Here is a 27959-nt window from a genome sequence, read left to right on the forward strand (position 1 = left end):
CTTGCTCTATGGTTGTTCATACTCTTGACAGAAATGCCCCAACACAAATGCACTTTCTAATGATTCAAGAAAGAAGCAAATACATGTATACTCATTCATACTTGTGTAAAAAAAAATCAGACTTAAGACTCTAAACCAGTTATCGTTTGTCCTAAACAAAAGCAAAAATGATTTGGAGGTTGGGTCTATCAAATAGTAAACCACAAGGGAAACTAAATGGGTAAATTTCAACAATTGGGGGTTGAACAAAGACAAATTGACTAGAGCAAAATTAAAAAATAATAACAGACAATCAGGCAAAGTGTTTCTGTTTGCTTAATCATTCTTTACTTTATTTTGTTGTAAGTCTATTTTGTACATAAAATAAACTTTTTCAGTAATTAACCAATTTCATCAGTAATCAACTACATGTTGAACAATTGATATCAACATGTTCACAGCTGATCATGCAAAGAAACAAATAATGACAACTTTAATATTTGTACTGTTTCAAATGAATAAACGCTTTCTTTTAAAATAAAAATGTTAACAATCCTCATCTCCATTTGATGGGTACAGAAAACAAATCTTTTTTCCAAACAAATTTTTAAAGGGAAATATTTCCCTTGTACTTGTATGGTTATATCACTGACCACCCTACGCATAATTATTTATTACTACAAACTGAATACAATCATTTGAAACCTAGGAATGGATTTCTTTTTCCCCCCACTTAATAAAAAAATCTTCGTACTTGTACACTTTTTTTACCAGCAACTATTAATATGTATATATTAGGAGTATTTACAAACAATTATTCAACAGCAGTATTATTATTATGACTTATGTATACTGCAACCAATTAAGGCTTTGAAGTGGATACATTTGATGTCCAGGAACTAGGATTATGAGTGACTGTACAAAGTGAAGTTGAACAGGATTTTAAATATTAAAGTGAAGTCCGTGTGTAAGTACGACTCATTATTTTTACAGCCCAAAATGCGTCCTTGCAGTAAAGGTATATACGTTTGGTAATCCCTCTTAATAAACTCAATTGGTTAGAAGTACAGCAGCTGTCGATAGTATAGAGCATTTTTAGAATCATTTCACTTTGAAAAATTGTGGGAAAAGATATTAGTTTTTATCCCCCCAAATTTGAACCCGAGAAACATTGCTGTCACATACGTCTCTCAGATTGTGTATTGCAATTATAGACTATTCTTCCTGCGTGGACATAATCGCTCCAGATTTTCGGAGATATCTCAAAGCTGCGCCTTTTGACAGTTGTTAGTTTTAATGTATATATCTATATCTATATAGGGTTAAAATCAAATGGTTCCAATAACTGAAAGTATACTTTCCCTCTAAGTATAACCCAATTACTTTTCACCCCAGAAACAAATGGTATTGTGTGATGGAACCTTGACTAGGTTTTCAGAAGTGTAAATTCATGATTTACAAATACAATGAGACTTTCAGATGCCAAGTGGTAGCAGAGATCCCAAATCATTTCCCGCTTATTCAGTAATGCTGATCTTTTTATAAGTTTTTTTTATTTTAGACGGTAAGTCTGCTGCCACCTAGCATCGACAAAGTCTCATTATGTGTTAAACAAATCTGCTGAACGTAAAACATTCCACTACTTTTTTTATACACTTTCTACATATATTCCTGACAAAGTTTACAATTTTTCTGAGCAGATGTAGAAAAAAATAAACCCTCAGGAATTACTCAATTTCTTCTTCAGATAGGAGGGTTAGTTGAGTGCTATTGAAGTACAGCAGCTTGCAAAGTCATTATTTCTATTAGCTACATCGACAAGCATGGAAATGCATTGATAAACTTCAGCTACCCCCCCCCCCCCCTGAAGACAGATGCAAGGACATGATCAAAATAAGGAGGGAAAATAAATCATACAAGGAAACCAATCTGCACATAAGTCCATCGGTCAATAGAAAAGCTGCTGAGAATTAATTAATTAATTGATGAACATAATATGAAGTCCCTCACATAATTAATAAGCCCATAAATTTATGTGTATAAATCAATTATAATTACACTATAAACATAAAATAACATAAATTTGCAATATCCACTTGGCGCACCTTGCTTGAAGCTTGAGGCTAGATAGAACTAATCAAATTATTAAAAAATTACAGATGAATAAAGGTTAATCCTTCAGATATTAAGAAGTTGTTAAGTCTAATAATTAAATAGGACTGATTAAAGGAAAATAAGACAATAGTTAGAAAGTTTCTAATAACTGTAACTCTTTGAAAGTAAAAGCCTCTCAGAATAACATGCTCAAAGTTCTTACTCATGATTTCTACAAAATGTGCAAAATGGAAGTCCATTGAGATGATTGAGATAACTGAATGCTCATATTCTATCAAACAGAACACAGGAGTTAAGTTTCTAAAGGATTAGGTCCAAAGCTGAAATTGAGTGCTAGATTTCATTGCTTTGGATTTTGGATACCCGACATCATCAGTTTTTAATTTTATCAGATTTTTTTACTTAACAAACCATTAATTATTCCAACATACTATACGAAAGGCATTTTCCATTTGAACCTGATGTACAACCAGTACTGTAACACTACAAAATAGATTTCATAGCAATGCATGTCAAGGTTTGTGTTTAAAAATGGGAAATCAGTTGTGACTTAAACAATATCGCTTAGCAGATTTTTAATTTCGCTTAAAACATTCTCAATTTTCACAGTAACCACCCTGAATCCATCAAAGTCAATCATCAGCTGCTCTTTGCAAATATTTTCTGAGCTATCCCGTTATAACCAATGTCAGACCATTTCATGTTTTTAGCTCAACAAGATTTGTAAATTATTTACTTTAAATGATGAGACTCTTGCATTGGAACTTTACAAATAGTTTAGTGTTGCTCTTTCGAATGCACCGAGCTCGTAGAAACTTTATAAATTTCATGAGCAAAGACTAAACCAACAGGAAGCTTTCCTTTTTAAGAGCTAGGAATTGTATTTTTATTGTAGTCAAATAAAATTTAATAAAAATTCAATAATTATAGACAAGAATCTAGTAATATCTACCATTATGAGAATGTGCAAAGTGGATTGCTAGCAGTTATACATCTATAATTACTAGCTTTTATTGTACAAATATAAATGAAAGAAATAAAGGGTTAAACTATTCTTTTTTATGGATTGCAACTTATCTGGTTCATGACATGACAGCATAAAGCCTGTTGATGAGGGTAGGTTATGAGTACATGTGGTTTTACACTAACAAGGTGATTAAAGAAGATGGTCAATGCATATGACTCAGGATGAAATAATTGTGTATGCTGGGCCTAATTCCATGGCTCTGCTTACCGCTGAATACTGCACAGTCGATCACCCTCCACTTGCTGTGCAAGCGCCAAATTTCTACGCATGCTGTGTAAGCGAAAAATGCCTAGTAATGTGGAGTTCTCACGGGCACAAGCAAAATTACCTGCCAACCTTTGACATATGAGCAGAACTCCCCACTTCCGTAAACGCTGATTCTTTGCTTATGGTATTAAAGCGATAGACACTATTGGTATTAAGTCAAAATAATTATTAGCATAAAACCTTACTTGGTAATGAATAATGGGGAGCTGTTGATAGCATATGTTGAGATACACCATGTGAGAAGACTGGTCTTTGACAATTACCAATAGTGTCCAGTGTCTTTAAAACAGAGCCATGAAATTGGGCCCTGATGTCACCATGTCATGATCGACTCTTTGGATTTCTACCAAGGAGTTATTTATATTTTGGTTCATTAGTTTTTATTAACTGAGGGTTTGTTAGGTTATTATCAGAATGCTTTGATGTTACTGCTACTTTTAGTCTGTCCCCAAACTCACTGCTTAGATTATATATGTATTACAAATTAATAAAATCTTGATGCCAAACATGAAATACCCAGAGGTGTGTTTTGGCGGTCATAACCAATAACTGTTTGACCATTGGCCAGTTATTAACAGATGGCCAATTCAACTGAAACAGTTTATTGGTTACGGCCGCAAAATGCACCCCTGCACTCTTCAATTGTACATATTGTCATATCTATTGAAGTGCAATATGAAAAAGACCGTCAAGCAAGTTCTTCCGATACTAGAAAACAACCGGCACAAAGTTGATCGGAGTTAGACTCAGTGTGTATAACTATACATCAATGAACTGAAAAGTGAGTACATGACCCGAGGCCAATCTCATCCAGATGCTAAGCATGTAACTCTAATCACGTCTCGTTTCGCGGTCTTCGTACAAGACAAATCCAACATCTTAAACCATACAGGAAGATTCAAGTTATCTTAAGAAAAATCTTAATTTTGTATAAAAAAATTATGTTTTTTGTTTGTCACCATTTCACCTTTGGATCTTGATTCCACCACACAATTGCACTAAGACTAAAGAGGACCCTACCTACAGACATACAATCCAATGATTCAACGTGTGCTATGAGAACATCGTGGGTGGGAAATTATTGACTTCTCCCTGGGTGTTGGTGGCGTTACCGTTGACCATGAAGGCTAGTTTGTAGCGCATCCTCATGGCCTGTTTGGACGGGTTCATCACCTTGATAGTTTGGGTGACTGCTCCAGAGTTGTTAGGGGGTATGAGGTCACCTGATGGTGTCAACAGCTCAAGTTGGAATGTCTGTAAGGAGGTAAGAGGGAGGTGTGTTAAGAGGTACAACACATGTACAAATGTCTTCATTACTAGTCAGTTTTAAATATCAGCAAAAGGGATTAAGGACCATGTCATAAAAGGTAAATTACAGGCAACCAGGTCCAGGCAATCTCAAAGAAGAAAAGGCATTGACATTTGAAAATGTACAACACCTCAGCTAGTATTATTTAAAGGGAAGCTTTTTATCGTCATTGTCTTAAAAGCGTGTAAGTTTAACGTAAAACTCTGGACTTTTGTGCTTATTGTTATGCATCCTCGGCAGGCTGGTCCTGGAGAGAGCACAACTCAATAAATTGCTACTACTACTACCGGGTGAAAACAATTCTCCAATACTAACCTTTGGGACCGCAGCTTGGAATAAGAAACTAGTGACTGGATTAGGAGCGGAGTTTGTGGCTTTGAGTAAGATGCTAACTTTGTCTGAGGTGTCCCTCTCAAAGGCAAACTCTATCTTAACTGGGCCGTTCTCTACTGCTGTGATGGAAGGTATAGATGGATCTGAAATCAAGAAAGAAAGTGATTAATAATAGTGGCTGCTTATGCTGTGCTCATGTCTACACGTGTGTATATACCGTTTCTACTGGTTCCAAATTACTGTGTTGTAGCCAGCTCTCATCTTTCTGAAATTTTTCAAGCTGACCTGAAAAGGAAGAGCAGATGTCAACACTATTCTTAAGTCCTAGTAAACCTAGTTTTGTTATCATTATTACTAATTGTTACAAAATCAAACAAGGGAAACACTTCTCTACAGGCATTTTCTTTACTGTCGGCTTAAACTCTTTGGAAATTAGGAAACTGATTCAACAAACTAGAGGTTTAAACATCCCAACCCTACTGGTTTTCCAGTTGTTTTCTTACGGGCTATAAAGGTAATATAAAGTACACTGCTAACAACGAGCAAACTTGGTCTTCTCAATTTTTGTTATGATTTCTGACACTATGTTGTATTCAAAATGAAACTTCTTTGAATGATCATCACAAGAAAAGTCCACAAGAGTTAAAACAAATTTACTTACTTATATTATTGACAAGGCCTCCCAGAAGGTCTGATTGTGGTTGAGAGGCTGGCATAGGTTCTAATCCCCCATAGACATCCATGATGTTAGGAGGTGGTGATTGACTTGACAGGAGTGATACGGGTTGTAGTGCTGGCATGGTGGCAGCAGGAGTGCTGAAGTCCAATGTGTCTGGTGCAGATCAAACATCAAATGAAAATCAGAAAATGTTTGATGATTAAAACAAACTGTTAGCATGATTGCGACAACAGCGGTCAATTTCACAGCGCTGCTTAAAAGTAAGCAAATTTTCGTGCTAACTTTAGTATTAGGCGGACAGCATGCGCCTTTACCATGAATTTACATTGTTACATCACTCATGTTTATTTAGTAAACACTGAAAGGTTAGCATATCTTTTCAGGTGCTTACAGTAAGCAGTGCTATGAAATGGAAGTTGCGCAGTAAGCACAATATCAACTGTTGAGCAGCTCTATGAAATTAGGCCCTCATTAATCCATAAGATGGATATGGAAAAACAGTAAATATTTTAATGAGTTTTCCACTTCTAGTTGGAAATTAAATCAAGGTGATGCATAATTGACATCTATGGTATGAGGGTTGGGGTGGTAGATGTAACTCACCGAGTAGGTCGAGTAATTCTCCACCACTTGATGATGGTTCTGTCTTACTAGGTTGACTCGGTGATGTTAATGAGAAACCTGCATTAGGAACCGGTGACCCTGTGCCATCTCCAATAAGCTCCAATAAACCTTTGCTCTGTGGAAAGTAAAAACATTTATTCTATATATACAATAATCATAATGATAAAAGTGGCTTCTTATATGGCGCTCATATCCGTCACTCAGTGACGCTCAAGGCAGTTCAACATCCAGTGTTATCCTGCAAAGTATTGTGGAGCAACATTTTGTGAGGTATGAGATCAATTCACAATGTGCAGCCAATCAAACCAGAAACAACGGGGCGAGCCCCTTCTCTAGTCATCTTGCTCTAGTCATCATCAGAAGAGCGTCTTATACTTGCCTCTTCTAAAAAGAACTGTCCTGCGCATTACCTACTACCTTTGCTGAAGGTAGGAAATTAGCCAGGACTCGAGCGGGGGGACTGCACAGAGTGAGTTCCTAATTAGTCTAAACATTTCGACTAGCTTGTACTTGTACTTACCTCTTGTTGCATACTTGGTGGTTTCATTCGTTTCCGCTCCTCGACCTCCTCATTAACGTCTCCATTCACCTGTTTCTCTTCCTTCTTCTCCATTGGTGGCATTCGTTCTAATAATCCAGCCCTGTTTACATACAACACATGGGATTTATAATCAGTTACAAAAAAAAAACAATCAAAGAAAATCATTCAAAATTTAAACAACTTTGATGAACCCAGTTGTAATAACTGATTTAACTTGGAACTTGCCAGCTTTTAAACTGGCTTTTAAAATACAATAAAAATGGGATTCAAAGTGCACACCAATCCCTAAGTCCCTGTAGCCTTCTCCTGAGAGATACTACATCATTACAGTAGCACCATAATTAGTAGATCGATTGTGGTCGGCCAACATTGATACTCTTCTAAATATTTATTTGGATATGTCATAAATGATTACTTGACTGTAAATAAGTTACATCTTCTGCGTTCTGATTGAAGCTAAAGCTAACAGCTATTAAGCTTTCTGTTATAGTTTACATTATTCCTTTGTAAGTAACTTGTGGAGGTGTTTTCTTGTGAATGATTGATAAGTCATACATACCTCATATGATCATGGGATGATATTAGTGCAGAAAATTCCACAGATCTTTGTTGTAATTCCGTGTCCAGACTTTGTGTATAAGGTGTTGTCATCTTCATAATGCGACTAAAATAAAATAAAATAAAAATATACAATTAATGAGGTGCATAGAAGCCACCTTGTATCATCTCAAATATGTGAATTAGGCTTAAAAGTTTGTTACAGAAAATAGACGTATGACAACAACAGTTCAAACTACCATGTCACGTGCACAATTTGTGACTGGTATCCTGCTCATTTCTGCTTAGCAGAAATGTGTAAAGTAATGTTCTGTTTAAGCAGCTCTTTGAAACTAGAAACATCCAAAATAACAGCCGATGCACGACTATGACTTACTCTGCTGAGTGTGTAAACCTTGCACTGAGCTTCATGATAGCCTGGAGCGCATACTCTTTGGTAACTTGTGATGAGGAGGTAGCCTGTATGACAGACTCTAACAAATCCAGGGCCTCGTTTTCTGAAACCTTCACAAAGAAAAAGAAAAAAAAATTGGGTTAATGAAAGAAATTCAAAGTCACTCCTGAACTCGTTGAGTACTTAAACCATTGTCGGTTCCAATACGGTTCCAATTCTCCTTCCTTTACAAGTGGAAACTTTGAAAGTAAATGAAATTTTTCCAAAATGAGTCGTCGGGCTGATTTGTACATTTTAGTATGACGCCTCCAGTGGATCCATGTTAGTGAGTGTTAGAGAGTATGCAGCTTAGCAGCGACACATACGAACCTGCAAAGGTTCAGTCTTGCCAGGGTCATATGCGGCTTGCCTGAGCTGGTCCAAATCTAAGGCAGGGACGTAGAAGGTACGTACCTGTACCGGTTCTTCTTCCTCGATGATACCTCCTACTAAGAGGTCTCCGTACTCCCCCATACACCATGCTGCTACTTGGGCCAAGGGTTGCTGTCAAGGGAAGTACAATAGTGCATCGGTTAGAACTAATAAAATATTTTAGAGGAATTGTATAAGGTAGCAAATTATGGAATTTCCAGATTACAAGCAGAATCTCTGCAAGACTTTTATGATCACACTATCTAACAATTTTTTTTTTTTTTTTAACCATCTTAGCAGTCTTTTGTGCTTACGCGGCTATATAAAATTGAGCCCAGGAGACAAACTAAGAACCTCTTTTGGAAATGGTACTGGTTCTGAGAAGAGGCAGTTGATTTGTTCTCAGTTTTGTTCAACTTGTGAGATCTAGCAATGGTTTGAAGACTTACTAGAGGAGAAAGAAGCTTAAATAATAATAAACTACAGCATTTATAAGGCGCACTTTACTGAAAAAGAAAAACATTCAAAGGTGCCAGTCAAGTTTTGTCAAGATGTTGGAAAGCAAGCAAGAACATGTGTGTTTTGAGTTTCTGCTGGAAAAGAGTGATGTTGTGGATTTGTCTTAGGTTTTCCAGAAGTGAGTTCCAGAGTCTTGGTGCTATGTTGGAGTAAGCCCTGTCCTCGTAACTGGCCAGGCGAGTTCGAGGAACATGGAGCGTATTGCTGATAGATCTTAAATCTTGGACCTGGTCTAGTTGTACGGGGTGTCAGGAGATTGTGTATGTAGGGTGGAGCTGAACTTATTTCACTCACCTGACTAATATCGTCCTTCATGCCTTTATAGAGCTGCTGGACGATGTATCCGTGTAAACTAGACGTCTCTGAGATGTTCTGAATCAGACCGGACACGGAGTCTTCCGGAACGTAGTTACCTGCTCCAGTTAATACTCTCATCATTGTGTCTATATGCCATCTCTTATTAGGTGAGTGTCTGTGAACAAGAAAGAAAGAATCTAGTATCAAACATGTAACTTTTTAATTGCAAAAAAAAAGAAGAGGAATTGGCCGATCACACTTAACTTTTGTACAGTGTTTTTCAATTTTCTATGGCAGTTTTGAAAAAGAAAAAGAGGAGATCAGTTGAAAGAATTGCCTGTAGTATAATGTAGACTGTGTGGCTTTAACAATGCGTTACATAATAGAACTAGGGGTAGTACTTGTTATTATACACACATAACCATGCTTGCCCACCATGGGTTTGAATCCCTATGGCTAAATTACACACAGATGTGCACTCACAAAATGGTGGATGGTGAACTAGTGCATGACCTGTGTAATACAATGGGTCAGCGCCATCCTCTCCTGAAGACGATCAGAGTATACTGATCGAAACAGTGAGTTGTCAATCACCGGTTTTTTTCAGAACAAACTTTACTCAAGAGATTTGCACACCAAGGGCACTACGTGGATTTGGTTTTTAGTCCCTACCTGACTGAGTGGGTTTTTCCCTGGAATAAGTCTCCGGGGTTTTCCTCCCACATCTAAAAAAACTGAAACTTCTTCATTGTCTCCTCACCATTGGGTTCTTGACTAGTACAGTGATTAAGTTCGCTTTTCTGAGAGTCCTTGGCTTCACAATCAGAGTCAATGAATGAAATGAAACCGATAAATGGAGGTGTGTATTTACCTTTCACATGCTGAGATTATGTTGGATGATGTGTAGGACTTAAACTCTGGATCAGCTTTATCGAGGAAGAATATCAGCTCTTTAATCATACTCCGGACATTGTTTGTATTAATCAGGGCAAAACAAAGCTCCACGGCACGCCTGAAATAAATAAAACATCAAAATATTAACCAATCTGGTGAGGTTGTGTGGTAGCATTACGTGTAAAGTCTGTGTAAAGGAAAAGGTCTCAAACTACAAAACGTAGCTCCACATACGTTGCAGGAAAAGTACTGAATGCTGAAATGCCATGAGCGTCACTGGGTGACAGATTTGAGCGCTATATAAGAAGCTACTATTAGTAATCTTTGGAAAGATTGTACCATTAGTTTATTGTCTTACCTTTTAATTGAGATGTCTGGATCTTTGAGACAGTCTACTATAGTACTTCTATGTCTCTGCACTGCATTCATATCACTCTGTACAACCTTAAGCAAAGTATTCAGCGCCACATATCTAAGAATAAACACAATCATGTAGAATATTGATTGATTGAATTTATTCGGATAAAATACATCAAAATACATACACAAAATCAGGAGGTTAGAAAATTGAATAAAATAAACCAAAATACAAAATAAGAGAGAAAAGCTGTACAAAATGATCCAAGGATAGCCCGTAAAACGCAAATAACTTTGACCTATTTCCATTGGGGCCCTTACAGAAAAGAAAAAAATAATAATAATAAAAACATAAGTACAAGAAAAGACGACAGACCTTCAAAGTAAACATATTTATGAGCTTTTATAAAAGTTCATGAACACACAAGTATTGTGCTTTGATCACTTGATACAATCTATTAGAGAAGCTAGAAAGGGCAAGATTGCATTTAAAATCTTATCCGACAATTCAAGTTGAAACTGGTTCACAGACTTTAAATGACAAGCAAAAGCTTTTGGGGTTGAACAAATAAAGATTATTGACTAGAGTGGGGTTTGAATCAACTACCTCTAGTTTAACATGCAGGCGTTCTACAAACTGATCTACTCAGCCCAATGTTGGTGGTCTCCCTATTTTGTCAATACCTTTAGTCAGTGGTGACGAACAAGAACAAAAGAATAACAAAAGGCAACAAAATGGAGGGATTGAGTGAAATCTCACCTTATATTCTTATCGTTATTGAGCAGGAATCTTCCAAGTATATTAATAGCCAAGACTCTAAGTCCACTTTCTGATTTGATGTCCATGATACATAGTACCGTCTCATACAGGATTGCATTGCCAACATTCTTACTGGTTTCTGTGTTTGTTGCTACTTGGGCTAAGATGTCGTTCATAGCTTCACTGCAATCCATATCGGATCGACCTAAGATTCGTAGCAAGCGTAGAATCCTCACCTAGGATATATAAAGGAAGAGGCAACATGAATAAAATTGCGACATTTTGTCTACAAAAAGACCTCACACTTTGTGAATATTTTTAGTATCACTTACGAGTATTCCCAAACTCGCAAGCCCGAACGGACACTTCAAGGCGAGGGCTTCACTAACTGATTTTGACTATCGATCCACGTTACCACCTACTCCTTGGGCTGAAACAGGGTTACCTCTTTACACCCCGTAAGGATGTAGACAAGGGTATCATCAACTAGGAGCACGGTTGGAAGAGCAGAATGCACTAACTTCCCGATTTTTAAAGCAATTATGGTTATGTGAATTGCTCAAGGACACAAGTGTCCCGTCCAGGATTTGAACCCACTCCCTTGCTCACAGCAATAGAGCCTGGGTCCGGTGAACTTGACCGCTCGGCCCTAAACGCCATGATGAGAGTGAGTAATGCTAGACTTACCTGTAAGAATGGATCACTGACTCCAGATACATCATGCTCAGGGGAGTAACCAGACATGATCAGATTCTTGAGTATTCTCACAAGATTTGGCACGATCTAAAAGAGGAACAAAACAACATTTTAATCTACCAGCTTTTCATCAATATAGACTGATTTCATACGAAATATATAGTTTTGATTTCTTTTTTCCAAGACTAATGAACAGTCTTTATCATTTGGAGAATTATTGCATTCTTGAGGAGAGGACAGTAAAACTTTGATAAAATTCAAGCTTTTGTATAATAATCTTTTGCATGTAACCAAGGTTATGGGGTTTGTTCCATTTTTGGAATAGCATTCATACAATTAAAAAATAAAAGTGAATGTTTAGAAAAGAGCATATCAGCAGGTTAGAGACAGATTATTGCAATACACCTGTTGACCAATCAATTAACTTGCTTAGGCAAATAAATGGTCTGCTCAACCAAAAACCTAATGTGCGCAAATCATTACCCAAAGTGCAACATACAGGAATGCATTATCCAAATAGATTTCTTAAAGGATTCATTTCATGATAAACCAAACTACCACCACAGAATGAGGAAGTCAGGGTGACCAAGTCAGAGAGAGGTTCGGAGAGATCAACAGCACGTGCAGTAAACAGCAGACACCTTTATTGCATTAGCCCCAACCCCATCAGCATTCTTGTAAGAACCACTTGGCATAAATGTATGGTCTCTACGATTGCTAGGCGTTGCCCGGTCCAACACCAAACAGGTTGTTTCATCCTCTCTAAAAAAAAAAATCACTATGAGGTATTGCCTAACTCACAAGGCCGGACGGCCACTTTAAGGTGAGGGCTACATTTAACTGATTTGGATTATCAACCCAGACCAACTGTCACCAGAGGCACGCTGCCACCCACTCCTAGGGTTGAACAAGGGTTACACCCAATCACTGATCATCCCTCATAAGCCTGGTTGGTAAAGCAGAATGCTTCAAACTTTTTTGAAGCAATTATGTTTAGGTGCCTTGCTCAAGGGCATTACTGTCATGACTGGGATTCCACTTAACTCAAAACCATGGGGAAGATGATTGGGGTGATTTAGGGTGGTCAGGGTTAATTGAAGTATCGGGTGGTTTCAGGCATTTAGATGATGACAATAGCAGTCAAGTCACCAGGAAGACAGATCACAAACACCGAGTGGACAGATGAACCCCCTTCCCAAAAGGTTGCATTCAGAGAAATTGAAACGAGGACAACCAATCACTAGAACCAATCATGGCAAGTTTGTTTTGATATTTTACACATACCTCCTTTACCTAGGTTGACAGAAAAGGCATTTTATGAGAAACAAAAAGAGGAAAAATATAAAGTGAAATTAACGGACATTAACTTCCGACAATACGTGAAGAAACAAAGAACATCAATCTATGAACAGAGAAATCTTTCCTTTAATACTACAATAAAATTTCACGATGCATTTGTAAGCCAAGTACTCGCTAAGCAAACATAAATCTAAAACACATTTTTTAAAGCAGTAATTTAGGTCTAAATGCCTTGTTGTACTAACTAAAATATTACTATATTGCTTCAGCAGACTAAAATGACATCAAGCAAATATAAAAACTTTAGCCTCCTACTGTCTGACCATCCAGTATCATCCACTTTGGTTTAGAATGATAAGATGAACCATGTCATTGTAGATGTATCTACATGTACACAGTACACGAACGTAGGCGGTTAGTTCTGTGCACAGTTTGCTTGCTTGTTTGTTTGTTTGTTTGTTTGTTTGTTTGTTTGTTTGTTTGTTTGTTTGTTTGTTGGTTGTTTGTTTGTTTGTCTGTCAGTTTAGATGATCAACAGCCAATCTCTCTCAACACTGATTTAACGTACATAATAAGGAACTGCAAAAATTAAGAAACTGTGATTCATGACAATACTTTAGTCAATGTGAAATTTAGCGGTTAGCTCGGTAGGGTTGAATAGTTTGGAAATATTACCAAGAATAGGAGAGTAAATCCATGATTTTCAGACATGAGGCAAATTTGTTTACCATGGAGACTGTAAACTCACCTTGCGAAAGTGGATTAAGGTATCTGAACTACGTTCACACATTTCTGTTATGAGTACTACTGCTGTGAGCTGAACACCTACAAAAGAAAACAAACATTTTGATAAGATTAGGAAACATTTCATGAATTCATATTAAAATTGTAAAATAATTATTCTAAAGGTAAAACTGCAGCGTTAAATTATTTTATCTGCAAATGAAAAAATACTGCAAAAAAAAAAAAATTCATGCTTTATAAGTCGCTGGTGTAAGAGTGAAAAATGGTTGTTAAACTTACTGAAAATGTCCGCTAAAGGGTGGCCATTGAGAAAGTGTTTAGTTGTGACATCATGCACCTTGGTAAGACCCAAGTAACCCGCTCCACAAGCAAGTTACTTGGGTCTTGAGCCACAACAATGACGTCAAAGCTACTCAAACACAATGGGATCAAACCTGGGTCGACCCTTGGAAGCTAATCAAACGCAGGATAGTAGCAATGGGTAAAGATGGTTGTGATCAGTGTGTGGTGGTTGGGAAATAACTTACCATGATTTTTGTCATTGAGAAGTGAGCGGACAGCAGGGATAAACATCTCCATTAGGTCTGGTACCTTTCTGATGATACGTACAGCACATAGTGCAGCCTGAACACAGGAGTCAAAAAATGAAAAGGTTAACAAAATCGGACTACTCGATTATCAACAACTCAAGAGAATTTCAAATGTGGTCTTTTTAATTTTTACCAACATGAAAAATTTATTTTACTCAAAAAGTATCTTAAAATACAAGTTTTTTTTTTAACAAACAGTGCTTAATGATGCATTTGGTGTATCTAACACCAAGAAACCAAAACCACAATAAAACCGTAATAGTCAATACCAATGCTGATATTTTCATGGCACTTATATAGCACTTCATTACACCCCTCGTGGCGTATCAAAGCTTGCAGTATTTTTCCTGCGAGGTATTGGGAGCTACGGTTTGAAGAATGAGACCTACTTCTTTACATAGCACCCTGTAATGGTTTACAAGGTGCTACGGCGCATCAGACCAGGAACACCAGGGCAAGCCCCGTCTGTTTATTCACTGGGTTATTTAACGTGTGTTACATAACAAACTGGACCTGCAGCTTTAGATCCCATCTAAAGGACGCAGCAAAAATGGTTAATTGTCTTGCTTTAGGACTCGAGTATCACGACCGAGACTCGAACCCGCACTCTGCTGATCAGAAACACCAGAGCTTGAGTCCAGTGCTCTTATCCGCTCGACCATGACACACCAGTGAAGCACCTACCTTCTTCTTGACGTAAGCATTTGTTGACTTAAGAAGTTTCTCCACCTCGCCGGCGAGATCTCGACTCATCTCCGGTGAACAAATGCTGCCAAAGCAACTGAGTGATAAGCCTATGACATACTGGGTGTTGTGTTCCATGTCACTGCAGAGGAGGGAAATCATGAAAGAGTGAGTAGTGGTCAATTGTGACCTCATCTTTAAGCTATTACCAGGGCCCAATTTCATAGAGCTGCTTTTCAGCTTTCATAGCACTGCTAACCATAAGCATACAAAAAGGCATGCTAACCTTTCAGTGCTTACTGTAAAAATGAAAATGAATTATGAAATAATGTAAATATGGTAAAGGCGCGAAGCTGGCCAACTAATTTTCTTGCTAACCTGTGAAATATGCCTCTGCTTAATCAAAATTTTCTGGTATGGTTGGCATGAAAATTTGCTTTACGCTTAGCAGTTATAAAATATATTTAAGAAAACAAATAATTGTAATTTTCTTTTGTTTATTAATTTATTTATTTTTTTTTTATTTTTTTTTTATCATTTTTTTTTTTTTTTTTTGGGGGGGGGGGGGGGGAGTTAAAAAGATTTCCTGTTAAGAACAGAGAAATCACATCCCCGCATGTACCAGCCTGGTACTCCAGTTTGGCAAATTCAACCTTCGCATTCATGTCCGAGTAGCAATGAAAGGCCAACTCCCACTGATCTAGCAGTGAACTGTCTGATTAGATTTCTATTGGATTACACTCTATTAAACCCCTGAGCCTGCTGGCACCATGGTCGCTTTGAGAACAGATCATTGCCTACAAATAGAGCACAGACCTTTTCCAGGGATTCCAGGGAGTTTTTAATAGGCCAAATTGAATACTCTAACTGGACTCTCTCTACTTTGCTGTAGGAACGTGACCATAATTGGGTTTATAGGATCAATATTCCTCAAGAAAATAATCATCATGACTTCACACTTACTTGTTTATTTAAGAGACTAATGTTGACGAAGGATAATAATTTTTTCAATATTTTCGTTGATTGAATTGATTTCTTGAAAAAAAAAAAAAAACAATTCATGGAAAGAAACCAAATATATTGCTTTTTATACTCGATTATTACATTACTTCTTTCTCTGTACTTAAATGTTTAATAAGCTCCACCCTCATGTTAGACCAGCATTAATGGAAATATATAGAGAAATAATAAACTGAGATAAAAAAAACTGACTGTGTGCATATTAAATGACTTGGGGTTAAACAAAGAAAAAATTGAATATGGGAGCGGGATCAGAACCATCGACCTCCAGACTAACTTGCAACCACTCTACTAACTAAGCTATCTAGCCCTATGTTGGCGGTCTCTAATTTGTCATATCTTTGTCCTGTAACTGCCATGTAGCCAGGGAGCACACCCAATTTTATGATACAAGGAAGTGGCAACCAGGGGATAACCTTAAAGCCATTATACACTTTCGACACAGAAAAAGAAAAAAAAAAAGTTCACAGATTTACAAATAACTTAAAGGGTTTACAGAAGGTAATGGTGAAAGACTTCTCTTGAAATAATATTACATGAAATGCTTTACTTTTCGAGAAAACATTAAACAATTATCAATTCTCGTTGTCGAGAATTACAAATTTATTTTAAACACATGTCTTGACACGGCGAAACGTGCGGAAACAAGGGTGGGTTTTCCCTGTTATTTTCTCCCGACTCCGATGACCGATTGAGCCTAAATTTTTACAGTGTCCAATGGCTTTCAAGGGAATGCATTTGGGAATGCGTCTTTTCAGATGTCAAATAATCCACAAGGAAAACTGACAGGTTAATTTTTTTAATGATTTGCGATTTAAAAATTTGCTGATAAAAATTGAAATAAATAAAGAGAGAATGCTTACTTCTTCATGGAGTTTGTCATGAGTAAATGGACATCATGTCGTTCATCGAGCAGTAGAGTAGCTCCTAGGTAGCCGATTCGTTTGTCAGTGAAGCGAGGAGACGCAATGAGTTTCAAACACTCCAGCTGTAGAAGAAATAATATAATGTCTTAAATATACGCCTCTCCTAATATTTATGCATGAGGTACGTCACAATGCTAACTACAAAACGAGGCGATGGGCGCAGCCACTGCAAGTGATGGGGGACGTGCGCCCATAGCCTAAGAATTATGACGTCATGCAAAAATATTAAGAGAGGCATATAGGCCTAGGCATGCAACTGTAACTTCACCAAAAAGAGGAAATAACAAAAATTTAAAAGATTTTTTTTTTTGTTTTTTAATTTTGAATGGTAATACTGAGATTAAAAAAAGAGGAAATCAGCTGATCCGAGGAAAAGTTGCATGCCTGTATAATTTAGAGAGCACGTTTTTATTGATAAAGTACTCAAGGTGCTCGGACAGACGGAAACATTCCAAGACAGATTACACTTTTTTAATTGCGAGACCTGTTTTATGTAACACCTAAAAGGGATTTACAAGGTGCTGCGGCGCACTCAGCAGACACTGCCAGACACACCGGGGCAAACCCCTTCTCTTAGCCATAAGTTGAACTGGGTTCTCTCACGGTCATTACACAACACACGGGACCTACATGCAGCAATAAGGGTTTAAGTGTTTTGCTTAAGGACACAGGTGTCAAGACTTGGACTTGAACCCTAACTCTGCTGATAAGAACCACCAGAGCAAGAGTCCGGTGCTCTTAACTGCTCAGTCATGATACGCCATAGAGACAGACAAACATTACTTCAATTACCTCAGATGTAAGTAGAGTCACAGATTGTCTTTCTTAGTCTCAAGAAACCGGAGATAATAACTGCTTGAGGCAAAATGGTGTTTGTTTCCCATCCAATCAATTAGTATCTTATGAGACAGATTAACATTTGTTTGCATATATATTTACAAACTGTACAGAGTTGCCATTATTCCTGTATGTGCAATCTTAACAGTAGGCCTAGTCTATTAATTCTTATCAAAATAAACCATTTCAAGTTGTTATTAACTCTTCCATCTTAGGAGCTTACATGTAAGCTGCTTAAGCAGAGAATGTATCTGCTTAACAAAAATGGACAGGATACCAGTCACAAATAATGCATGTGACAGGGTGTTTTAGCTGGTAACCCTATTCTGGTAAGCATAATTTTTGTTGAGCTCAGCTACTTTTTGTGCTCGAGCCGCTCTATGAAATTGGGCCCAGGTCTTGGTGAAACTGAGAGTGGTGAACAGCCATGTAACCCAACCTCGACAGTCCATGGCCATATCATACTTTATTCATTCCATTCATTAACCGTACAGAACCTGCAATTCAAAAATTAATTATGATGCCTTTTTACGTCAATGTAACGCTACCATCCACTATCGAATGCAAATGGCAGATTCATCAATTAAGATTGTAAGTTATCTCTTGTATGTCTATTTTAAATTGTCACATTTTGAAAAACAGAAACCATCTTTGGTTGATGGAAAGTGGGACCTAATATTCAAGTATGCTATGGTTTGTTTTCCTGTTTTCAAATATACAAAAGCATTATTCTGCCTTGTATTAAAACATGTTCTTTTTTAAGATGGACGTATTTCACTTTCAGCATGACTGTTTCCTGTGAAAATGATTAAGAACGCCTGTTTAAAAAAAATGTTACTTTTACATTTGAAAGTATCAAAGTAAATGCATGCCACAACCATGGAGAAATGAACTGTGAATTGTTTAAAATGCACATCACTATGGTAATACCAATAACACATCTTAAGCTGGTTTCATGTTTGGGTGAACTTTGAGTTCTGGAAACTATTTCTCTTCAGCTAACGAACCTGTCCAAAATGTGCCGGGTATCCCAGCATGTTGATGTAGAGCAGCTTCGCCACATTACGACATCTATACGTGTTATCCTCCTCACGGAATGAGTTACGGATGATGGCTAACTCTTTCTGTATGACACCCCTCTCGTCAGCGGCGGTACGAGCTGCTCGGATGTTTCTGATCAGATCCTTCAATCGCATTGGGGCTGGCATCTTGGATAACTGAAATAATTAATTTAAAGAAGACGACACGATTAACTTGCAATCTGTCTTAATTAGGTGAGGTTTGCAGTAGCACAACCGGTAAATCTCTTTTGAATAGTGTTGGTTCTAAAAAGAACGGGTGGGATTCCGATTTGAAATGTATTAATTTTTGTTTGCTAACAAGTTAAGTGATATCCCACAAGACTGTTTTATCAAACAGAATATAACTTCACAAAATCTGACAAATTTGCCAGAACCAAAGTCCATCATTCAAATGACGCTATTACCCAGTGTTGGTGCGTAATTAACTTTAATAAATTAACTTCATAATTCAAGATGATTTTTTTGCCCCTTTCTTCATTTAAAAATCAAAGCCAATTAAATCAAAGATTTTGACTGTTTCTGATAACCATCAAGATGATTAACAAATGATAAAACAGACACTAATATGTAAATTACATGTAGTGCAAATTGAACACCTGTGTCCATGGACAGAACATGTTTTTTGCCTCAACTGTAAACTGTACCATAGGAAAGTGCCAGACTTTGCATTGCAGTGATAACATTTAATGTGTTTACATTGAGGTACAAATCAGCCAGTCTTGGAATAGACAGCAAACATCAGTCATATATGCTTTGTTTTTGAAAGGGCAAGGACACCAAGGCATTTTCCCCCCATGAGGAAATTGTAAGTTTCCACTGGAGCATTGCAAGGGCACCAAGGCAATGACCAGGGGGCATGGAAGTACCAGGCCTGAAACATAAAATCTACAAAGAGAGAAATGTGATTTTTCCGATCAAAATCAAAACCTTATGAGATAATTTCATTTAACTAAGGTCAGGAGTGTCAAACATGTCTGGGCAAGGCGATTTTTTTTAATGAGATAGTGAAAACTTTCATTAGAAAATCAGTGGGACCATATTTAATGCAGCATCAGAGAGTCAGAACACAGGGCCTAGACAGCAGAGGCTAGACTACGAATTGAGCTCCGTCAGATTTTAAGAGCGCAAAGTTGCTTAATAATCTACATGTAACTAACAGTAAATTCAGATGAAATTATTATTATAAATGAAGTCATAACAAGCAGGAGTCCTACAATGCAGCTATACAAAATTTAACATAACCTTCAATCGGGATATGTTTTGGCCAAGGGCTATGTTAATTTTAATAAATAATGCATACAAAAATGCTATTTTCAACCATGCAGTTTGCAAAAAGGCCACCTGAATGCCTGCATATTATTATGCAAATACAGTTTGTAGTCTGCCAAATCCATCAACCAATTCAACAAATTATACTTTTGTTGACCTAAAGTGGTGTAAGGAGATGTGACAAAAGAAAGCTAATGCTATAAAAAAAATTGCAATTACCATTATAAAATAGCAGTTCATAATAACGTACTCATGTCGATTGTTGATGACTTATGGATTTCTGACAAATGCTCAGCTTTACCAACACAACACCTACATTGTAGTCCACTAATTTTTCTTATTGTAGACTGTATTTTATTTTTTGAATTGAGCCTTACTGTAAAAAAAATTATAATTTATAAAAAGGAGGTACATGTATCACTTGGAGTACACACATGTAATCTAAAATGAATAATCATGACCCCAGACATGATTTTGATACGTACATGTACCTGTACCAACATGACACATCACCCTATCATCTGCCCTTTCTAAATTGACACAGGTTCTGTTTATTTTGCTCCGCAAACATTCATGGGATCCATTACACTTCCTTGTAATCGAAAGGTTTCAGCCAGGATTTTGCAAAAAAGGGTGTCAAAATTTGCTGGAATTTTAACAGCTTGAGGTATCCAAGTTGTTCACTTACAATAAAGATATAAAGTACATGTATTTTAATCGATAAAACAGGGTATCCAAAGTAACAGGGTGTCCAAATTTTTAACAGGGTGTCCAAAAGACATCAAGACACCCCTCTGACTGTAACACTAGATACTTCTCATTCCTTCCGACATGTCTTAACTTCAGCTTTGATCATCAACGTTTCCTGGGTACGAATAAAACTGTTCTTTTCTTAATAGCTAGTGAGGATTGAAAATAAACAGAAAACGATCTATGTTGTGACTGTCTGACCTAAGGTGATCCTAGTAATAAATGATCATATATTAAAAACAGATGCTGTATTCTGTTATGGGTTCACGTGAACCTAGTGTGTAGCATTGTGTTTTAAGAAGACAGTTATATTGCTATGCAATAAATAATGCATTCATTTTGCTTTTTTTTGTGATCGCGACAATGAAATATCATATCATGACTCAATTATCAGTGGTTAGAAGTTATTAAATGATAACCAATGAACAAAAATTATACCGCAATTAAGTAATTTCAGACTGTACAGTATGCAAATTCTGTGCAGGAGTTCAGTTTGTGGTTCACACACAGACAGTTACAAATATTTAAAGGCAGTGGACACTATTGGTAATTGTCAAAGACTAGCCTTCACAGTTGGTGTATCTCAACATATGCATAAAATAAAAAACCTGTGAAAATTTGAGCTCAATCGGTCATCAAAGTTGCGAGATTATAAGAAGAAAACACCCTTGTCACACGAAGTTGTATGCGTTTAGATGGTTGATTTCGAGACCTCAAGTTCTAAACTTGAGGTCTCGAAATCAAATTCGTGGAAAATTACTTCTTGCTCCAAAACTATGGCACTTCAGAGGGAGCTGTTTCTCACAATGTTTTATAGCACCAACCTCTCCCCATTACTTGTCACCAAGTAAGGTTTTATGCTAATAAATTTTTTGAGTAATTACCAATAGTGTCCACTGCCTTTAAACTCTGCAATTGATAATGCATTCGTTTGGCATTTTTTATGTGATCGTGAGAACAAAATATCAAATCATGACTTAATTACTAGAGAGGTTATGTGAGTAAAATTGACCAGTGAAATTTGTTTTTCAAGAAATAATTATTCTGCGATGAAGTAATGGCAGACTGTACAGACACTAATTCTCTGCATTCTGTCAGCCAAAGGGTTGTTGTCTGGGTGTTTTTTTTTTACACCCTTTCTTAAATTTGGACACCCTGTTTTATCTGTCATTTATATACTGTTCATGTACATGTATGCACAAAGTGAACCATTATGACACCCGGTTTTAAAATTTCCAGCAAAATTCACCTTTCACAAAATCCTGGCTAATACCTGAATTCTGTGCAGGAACAAAATTCATCGACATATTTCAGAACATGTACAGGTAGTAAAAAAAAAATAAAAAAAAAAAAACTGGAGAGATTTAAGAGATTTTGTAGACTTTTGTGATTTTGTTCCCAATCTAGGCATGCCATTTTGCTTTCTTGTCAACATGCACAGGCAACATGCTCTAGGGCATTCTTCTCAGAAGGAAACAGCCTCCTTTAACAAACATCACTCTCGGCTAGAGATCAAGCCCGACCCTCGATGGTCCTCTTACAGCCAAACATGCCAAGAAATCCTCCCCAAGTGAGAGCCTAAGGGAAGTAGCGTGGAGATGTTACCCAAGATACTTAAAGGAACACGTTGTCTTGGATCGGTCGAGTTGGTCTTTAAAAAGCGTTCTGTAACCGTTTGTTATAAAATGGATATGGGTAGAAAGATGTTGTAAAAGTAGAATACAATGATCTACACAAATATGCCTCTAAATTGCATGGTTTCCTTTTGCTTTATGAACTAACACGGTCGGCCATTTATGGGAGTCAAATTTTTGACTCCCATAAATGGCCGACCGTGTTAGTTCATAAAGCAAAAGGAAAATCATGCAATTTTGAGTGACACTTGTGTGGATCATTATATTCTACTTTTAAAACATCTTTCTAATTATATGCATTTCATAACAAAAGGTTTCAAACGCTTTTTATAGACCAACTCGTCCGATCCAAGGCAACGTGTTCCTTTAAAGCTTTGCTCCGTCGGATCCAGGGGAAATAATCCACAGAAAAGGAAACATCTCTCATCCATCTATTTGTATTTCCCTTGTGGTACTTGGCTTTTGAGAAAAATGCACTTTATTTATTTCTGCTGTACATGTAGGTTTGTACATGTACATGTAGCTACAAGAGCGGTGAATACAACAAGGTATAACTACATGTACAGTGCAACTTTCAAGATACCCATGAAATTTGTAAACAAGTAAGGTTGTAGTAGCATCTAAAGACTAACATAAAAACAGAATAATTAGTTATTAGTTGCTCTTTAAATATGCTTAAATGCAACCTTCCTTGTTTGATATGTCAGAATTAGACTAACACAGCTATTTCTTATCATTGTCTACCATGAAATTAGTGTGAACACTTGGTTTTGAAAGATTTCACTCTCTCTAATTTATGTAAAAGCTTTACATATGAAATCTGTTTCTAAGTTTGGTTTCATGATGATACAAAAACAGTACGCCATGAGATACAGTTTTAAAGAAAGCAGCTGCCACACCAGCAGAAAATCTATAGAGCTCATCATGAGGACATTGACAATATAGACAGGTGCCCAGCAAGTGATTGATAGAAATCAAAGTGATCATAACCGTGCCTTCGGGATACTAGACTGAGGGTGGGAAGCCATGTGGAAAGATTCTGAGACTCTTACCTGATTAGTTTTTGGTGGTTAAAGAGGTTATAAAACTGGTCCTGTTTTGTGAGTTTTTAATGATGTACATGTAGGTTGCGATTACGTCTAAAGCTATTAAAACAAGCGGGTGGCAGGCAGGTTGCATTCAGAGGAAAATAATATATTAAGAAAAAATGACTGTCGAGTTTACATCTCAAAATTAATTCAATTCAATTCAATTCAATTCAATAAACGTTTATTCCAATTCAATGAGCAATTCAAAAAAATGAAATAAAATAAGGCAAATTAAATCATCTGGATCGAACATAAATTAATTTGAATAAATTATTACCACTAAACTTGAAATGTTTATATGTGATTTTTATTGAAAAATGCCTGTGCCTTCCACGGGGATAAAAGATGCAATGTGTAAAGGGCTTCCGAATTTCTCTTTAAGAAAAGCCTGTGCTCTATTCACAACATTGTGGCCCTCAATGAAAGGCCTTTGGATAGAAAACCCATCCCAAATTAACTTAACATTCCTGCTTGACATTCTTTCTAAAAGATCCTGACCAATATGCATCTAAGACGTCATGCATGCATCAGGCAATGTGTGCCAGATTTCTACCTTTGTTTGAGCAACATTTGCGAGGAATCGTGCTGCCTTCATAGAAAACCTTTCCCCCGCCTCACCGGGATAGTGCTGTGTAGGGTAATTTAAAATTCAACTATAATCTCATATTGTTGCCGAATCGACCCCTTGCATTGGCTGCAATAACTGAGGTCAAACAATGGAGAAGTGCATGCGTAGTGCCACACAAAACTCTCAGCCAATGATAGGTCTTTATTGATCTCAGTGAGGGCGCTGTTGGGCCTTGTGATGCTATGCAAGGGGTCTTTAGTTAACTATACAGACAAAAAAATACCATAGTGGCAGTAGCCACATCGTCAACAGTGCAACAAGTCATATAACTATACTAAATCTTCATGTACCGACCTAGACATCCAAGACCACAGCGTGACGCAAGCCTGGAATTACAAAAGGGCCACAGACCCCCGGTCTGGGCCTTGGTGACCCTTTCAAAGTTTCTCATGGGAAGTTATTACATTCCATTCAGTAAAATCCAAATCAAAAATTAAATGACAACATTTTCAAGTTTGCAACCCACGTTGAACAAAATGAATACATCAATTATTTGGCCATACACACAACCAGTATAAATGTTTCAATTGCAGCAGAAATGTAACAAAAACATAAAGCAGCCTGTTACACCAATACACAGACATGTACATGTATTCTGATGGACTTCACAAATAACTGTGGAAAATGTAATCTCTCATCACCCAAACCCAGGTAGGAATCAGAGTCTCTTACCTTTTCCTCCAATGCCTGAAGCACTGACATGATCAGTCAGAGGTGGACTAATCACAAAGACACGTGAAGAAACTACACTCTGAAAAATCAAAATGAGAGAAAGAGAGAGAAGTTAAAATCTAACAAACCAAACAAGTATTAAAGGCAGTGGACACTATTGGTAATTACTCAAAATAATTATTAGCATAAAACCTTACTTGGTGATGAGTAATGGGGAGAGGTTGATGGTATAAAACATTGTTAGAAAAGTGCCATAGTTTTCGAGAAAGAAGTAATTTTCCACGAATTTGATTTTGAGACCTCAAGTATAGAATTTGAGGTCTTGAAATCAACCATCTAAACGCACACAACTTCGCATGACAAGGGTGTTTTTTCTTTCATTATTATCTCGCAACTTCGACGACCAATTGAGCTAAAATTTTCAAAGGTTTGTTATTTTATGCATATGTTGAGATACACCAAGTGAGAAGACTGGTCTTTGACAATTACCAATAGTGTCCACAGCCTTTAACATACACCTGCTCACTGTGTAATCCAGTGTCTTGAATTAAGCCAAGGCACAACCAAATTGTTGTGGTGCCCTGTGCTTTTGCTGTGGTGCCTTTTGCAAAGTTCAAAAACAAATTAACATTGACCTCATAGTTGTGCCCCTCACCAGAAAAAAAACGATGCACCCCTTCAAGAGCGAAGTTCAAAGCCTGTTTAGTCAGCATACTGTTAGCCAGAGGGAAACAATTGGCATATAATGAGAATTTAAAACCAAAGTTTTTCCTGACCAAATCCCTGATGAAAGAATAACAGGAGATTGAAATTTATAGTTGTGAGTAACTAATTAGTCTTCATTGATTAAAGCCATTATACACTTTCGGTAAACAGTATTGCCCAAGTCCCACACTTCGTGTATCACAACTTATATATAAAATAACAAACCTGTGAAAATTTAGACTCAATCAGTCATCGGAGTCGGGGGAAAACCCACTCCTGTTTCTGCGCGTTTTGCCGTGTCATGACATGTGTTTATAATAAATCTGTAATTCTAGCTATCGAGAATTGATATTGTTTTAATGTTTTCTCAAAAAGTAAAGCATTTCATGGAACAATATTTCAAGAGAAGTCTTTCACCATTACCTTCTGTAAACCCTGTAAATTATTTGTTAATCTGTGAACTTTTTTTTTTTTTTCTGTACCGAAAGGGTCCAAGGGCTTCAAGTTAACTATTTGATTAAATCGTGAAAACTGTTAATCTCTCTGTACAGAAAGGCACTGATTCTAATGATTTTACATTCTGAGCATTTCAGGCTCGTTTAGACCTGTTTATTAATAAATCAATCCCACAATTTCCTGGTTTAATAGATTTCATCAATGTAATGCCAGACATATTTTGCTACATGTGTTTGCAAAGCAGAAACAGATACTTGAAAGATGACTATCCTTACACAGGGAAAAGGTGGTATCATTTCCTCATAGTTCAAACTCTAATAAAGGAATGCAACACAAACAATAGCATAGTGCCAATATCCAGTGATTAGACAAGAGTGGTTTCACTCACTTTAAAAGTTTCAATTGAAAACAAATTGGGTTCCTCAAACCATGGAGCTATAAAGCTCTATCTTAGCTCCATGCTCAAACCTAATGGGTAAGGCCTGGCAAGGTGATGCTGAACACACATAAATAATTGACAGAGTTCTATTATTTTTGTTACAGGTTCTAAACATTTGTGACATATATATACACCAAATTGATCAGGAAATGTGTTCGAGGGAAAAGAAAAAAACCTTTAAATTAACTTTCCTTTTCTATAGTTCATAAAAAAGGAAAAGTCTAAAATAAAATAACACTTTATAAACATCGTAATAATTATTTTTCTGAGCGAATGAACATTTAACATTAACACTAAACTTAAAAATGTATCAATTTCTTATCATCTGGAATATATTTCAGATGTTGGCCACAAAGCCCTTGATGGTGGTGCCGCAATGCATATAAACAAGTTTTTATTAATTAGATCTTTTGCAAATGGAGTTCGGAGAACAAATTTTGAGATGTGCCATATTGCCAGACGAAAGTGCAGTTTTGGAAGTAGACCCAGGTAGCATTTATAAAATAAGTCATCATCATTGAATCTTCAGGAAAACGAACATTAATTTCAAAGTAAAATGTCCCTCATCAAATGTTTCGTTTGGAAAATTTAGCAGTAGGAAAGACTAAGTAAAAAGATTAAGAAGCAGAATAAAACTATAAAATGATTTGTTGTTTTGTTTAGACTTTAGTGTTAATAAAAGTGTGTCTTCACGGAAAGGAACAGCCCCTCCCACATTTTACAGGCCAATCATTTTTCATCAATAATACAATGTCCATCCAACTCCAAATAAACATCATCACATCTCACATCTGTGTTGAATTTTTACTTTTTTTATTTGTTTATTTTATATTTTAAACGTAAACAAAACACAAAATTTAAGTGGTTAGTTTCTAATCTTCCATACAACAAAATTGTAAACATACGGCTGCATTCAAAAGGACAATACCCAGTAAAATTGTCGCTTCATTTCTTAATTAAATCTGCATCGTCTGCGAGATTCAATACGGCAACTCCCATCTGCCCATGCCTAAAAATCGCCATCTTCGATTGTGTCATGAATTCCTACCCGTGTAGTTTGTAATGACACCGGCTGACACGACGGGTAAACCCACCCGCTGTCTCCAGTTTCAAGACCCCAAAACCATTACATTCCTCATCATCAATAACAACAAAATCAACAGTTACTATTGGAAAATGTTTGAACATCACACCTACCTTATTACCGAGAAAGGAAATGCTGTAAATACTTGACTACAATACCAGAAATTATTTCGTTTTTCCACATAATAAATCCTTACCTTTGCGTAAAAATGGCCGACAGCAACCGCTTCACATTATCTTTGACCTCAATATCCTTTCGCCAATTTTTACGACGTTGTAAAAACCTCTAAAAA

At 36.8% G+C, this 27959-nt stretch overlaps 1 protein-coding gene across 3 annotated transcripts; it reads right to left on the reverse strand.

Annotated features, from left to right (window-relative positions):
• Nucleotides 1–312: 312 nt before the first annotated feature.
• Nucleotides 313–27951, reverse strand: LOC139934348 (AP-1 complex subunit gamma-1-like). Of its 3 annotated transcripts, none has more exons than XM_071928540.1 (20): nucleotides 27864–27951; nucleotides 24984–25062; nucleotides 18868–19077; nucleotides 16961–17085; nucleotides 15078–15219; nucleotides 14331–14427; nucleotides 13808–13884; nucleotides 11752–11847; nucleotides 11065–11300; nucleotides 10306–10419; nucleotides 9925–10065; nucleotides 9051–9228; nucleotides 8196–8369; nucleotides 7809–7936; nucleotides 7434–7538; nucleotides 6854–6974; nucleotides 6313–6448; nucleotides 5692–5862; nucleotides 5013–5173; nucleotides 313–4642 (listed from the first exon to the last, which is right to left on the reverse strand). In XM_071928540.1, the coding sequence occupies exons 2-20, from the start codon at nucleotides 25011–25013 to the stop codon at nucleotides 4442–4444; spliced, it is 2643 nt and encodes an 880-aa protein (XP_071784641.1). In that variant the 5' UTR covers nucleotides 25014–25062; nucleotides 27864–27951; the 3' UTR covers nucleotides 313–4441. The 3 variants fall into 3 exon arrangements, with proteins under 3 accessions (XP_071784641.1, XP_071784643.1, XP_071784640.1); XM_071928542.1 differs by having other exon boundaries at nucleotides 8280–8369; nucleotides 27781–27877; XM_071928539.1 differs by having other exon boundaries at nucleotides 27781–27877.
• Nucleotides 27952–27959: the final 8 nt, after the last annotated feature.

Source organism: Asterias amurensis, chromosome 3, assembly GCF_032118995.1.
Source record: "Asterias amurensis chromosome 3, ASM3211899v1".
Classification (NCBI taxonomy): Eukaryota; Metazoa; Echinodermata; class Asteroidea; order Forcipulatida; family Asteriidae; genus Asterias; species Asterias amurensis.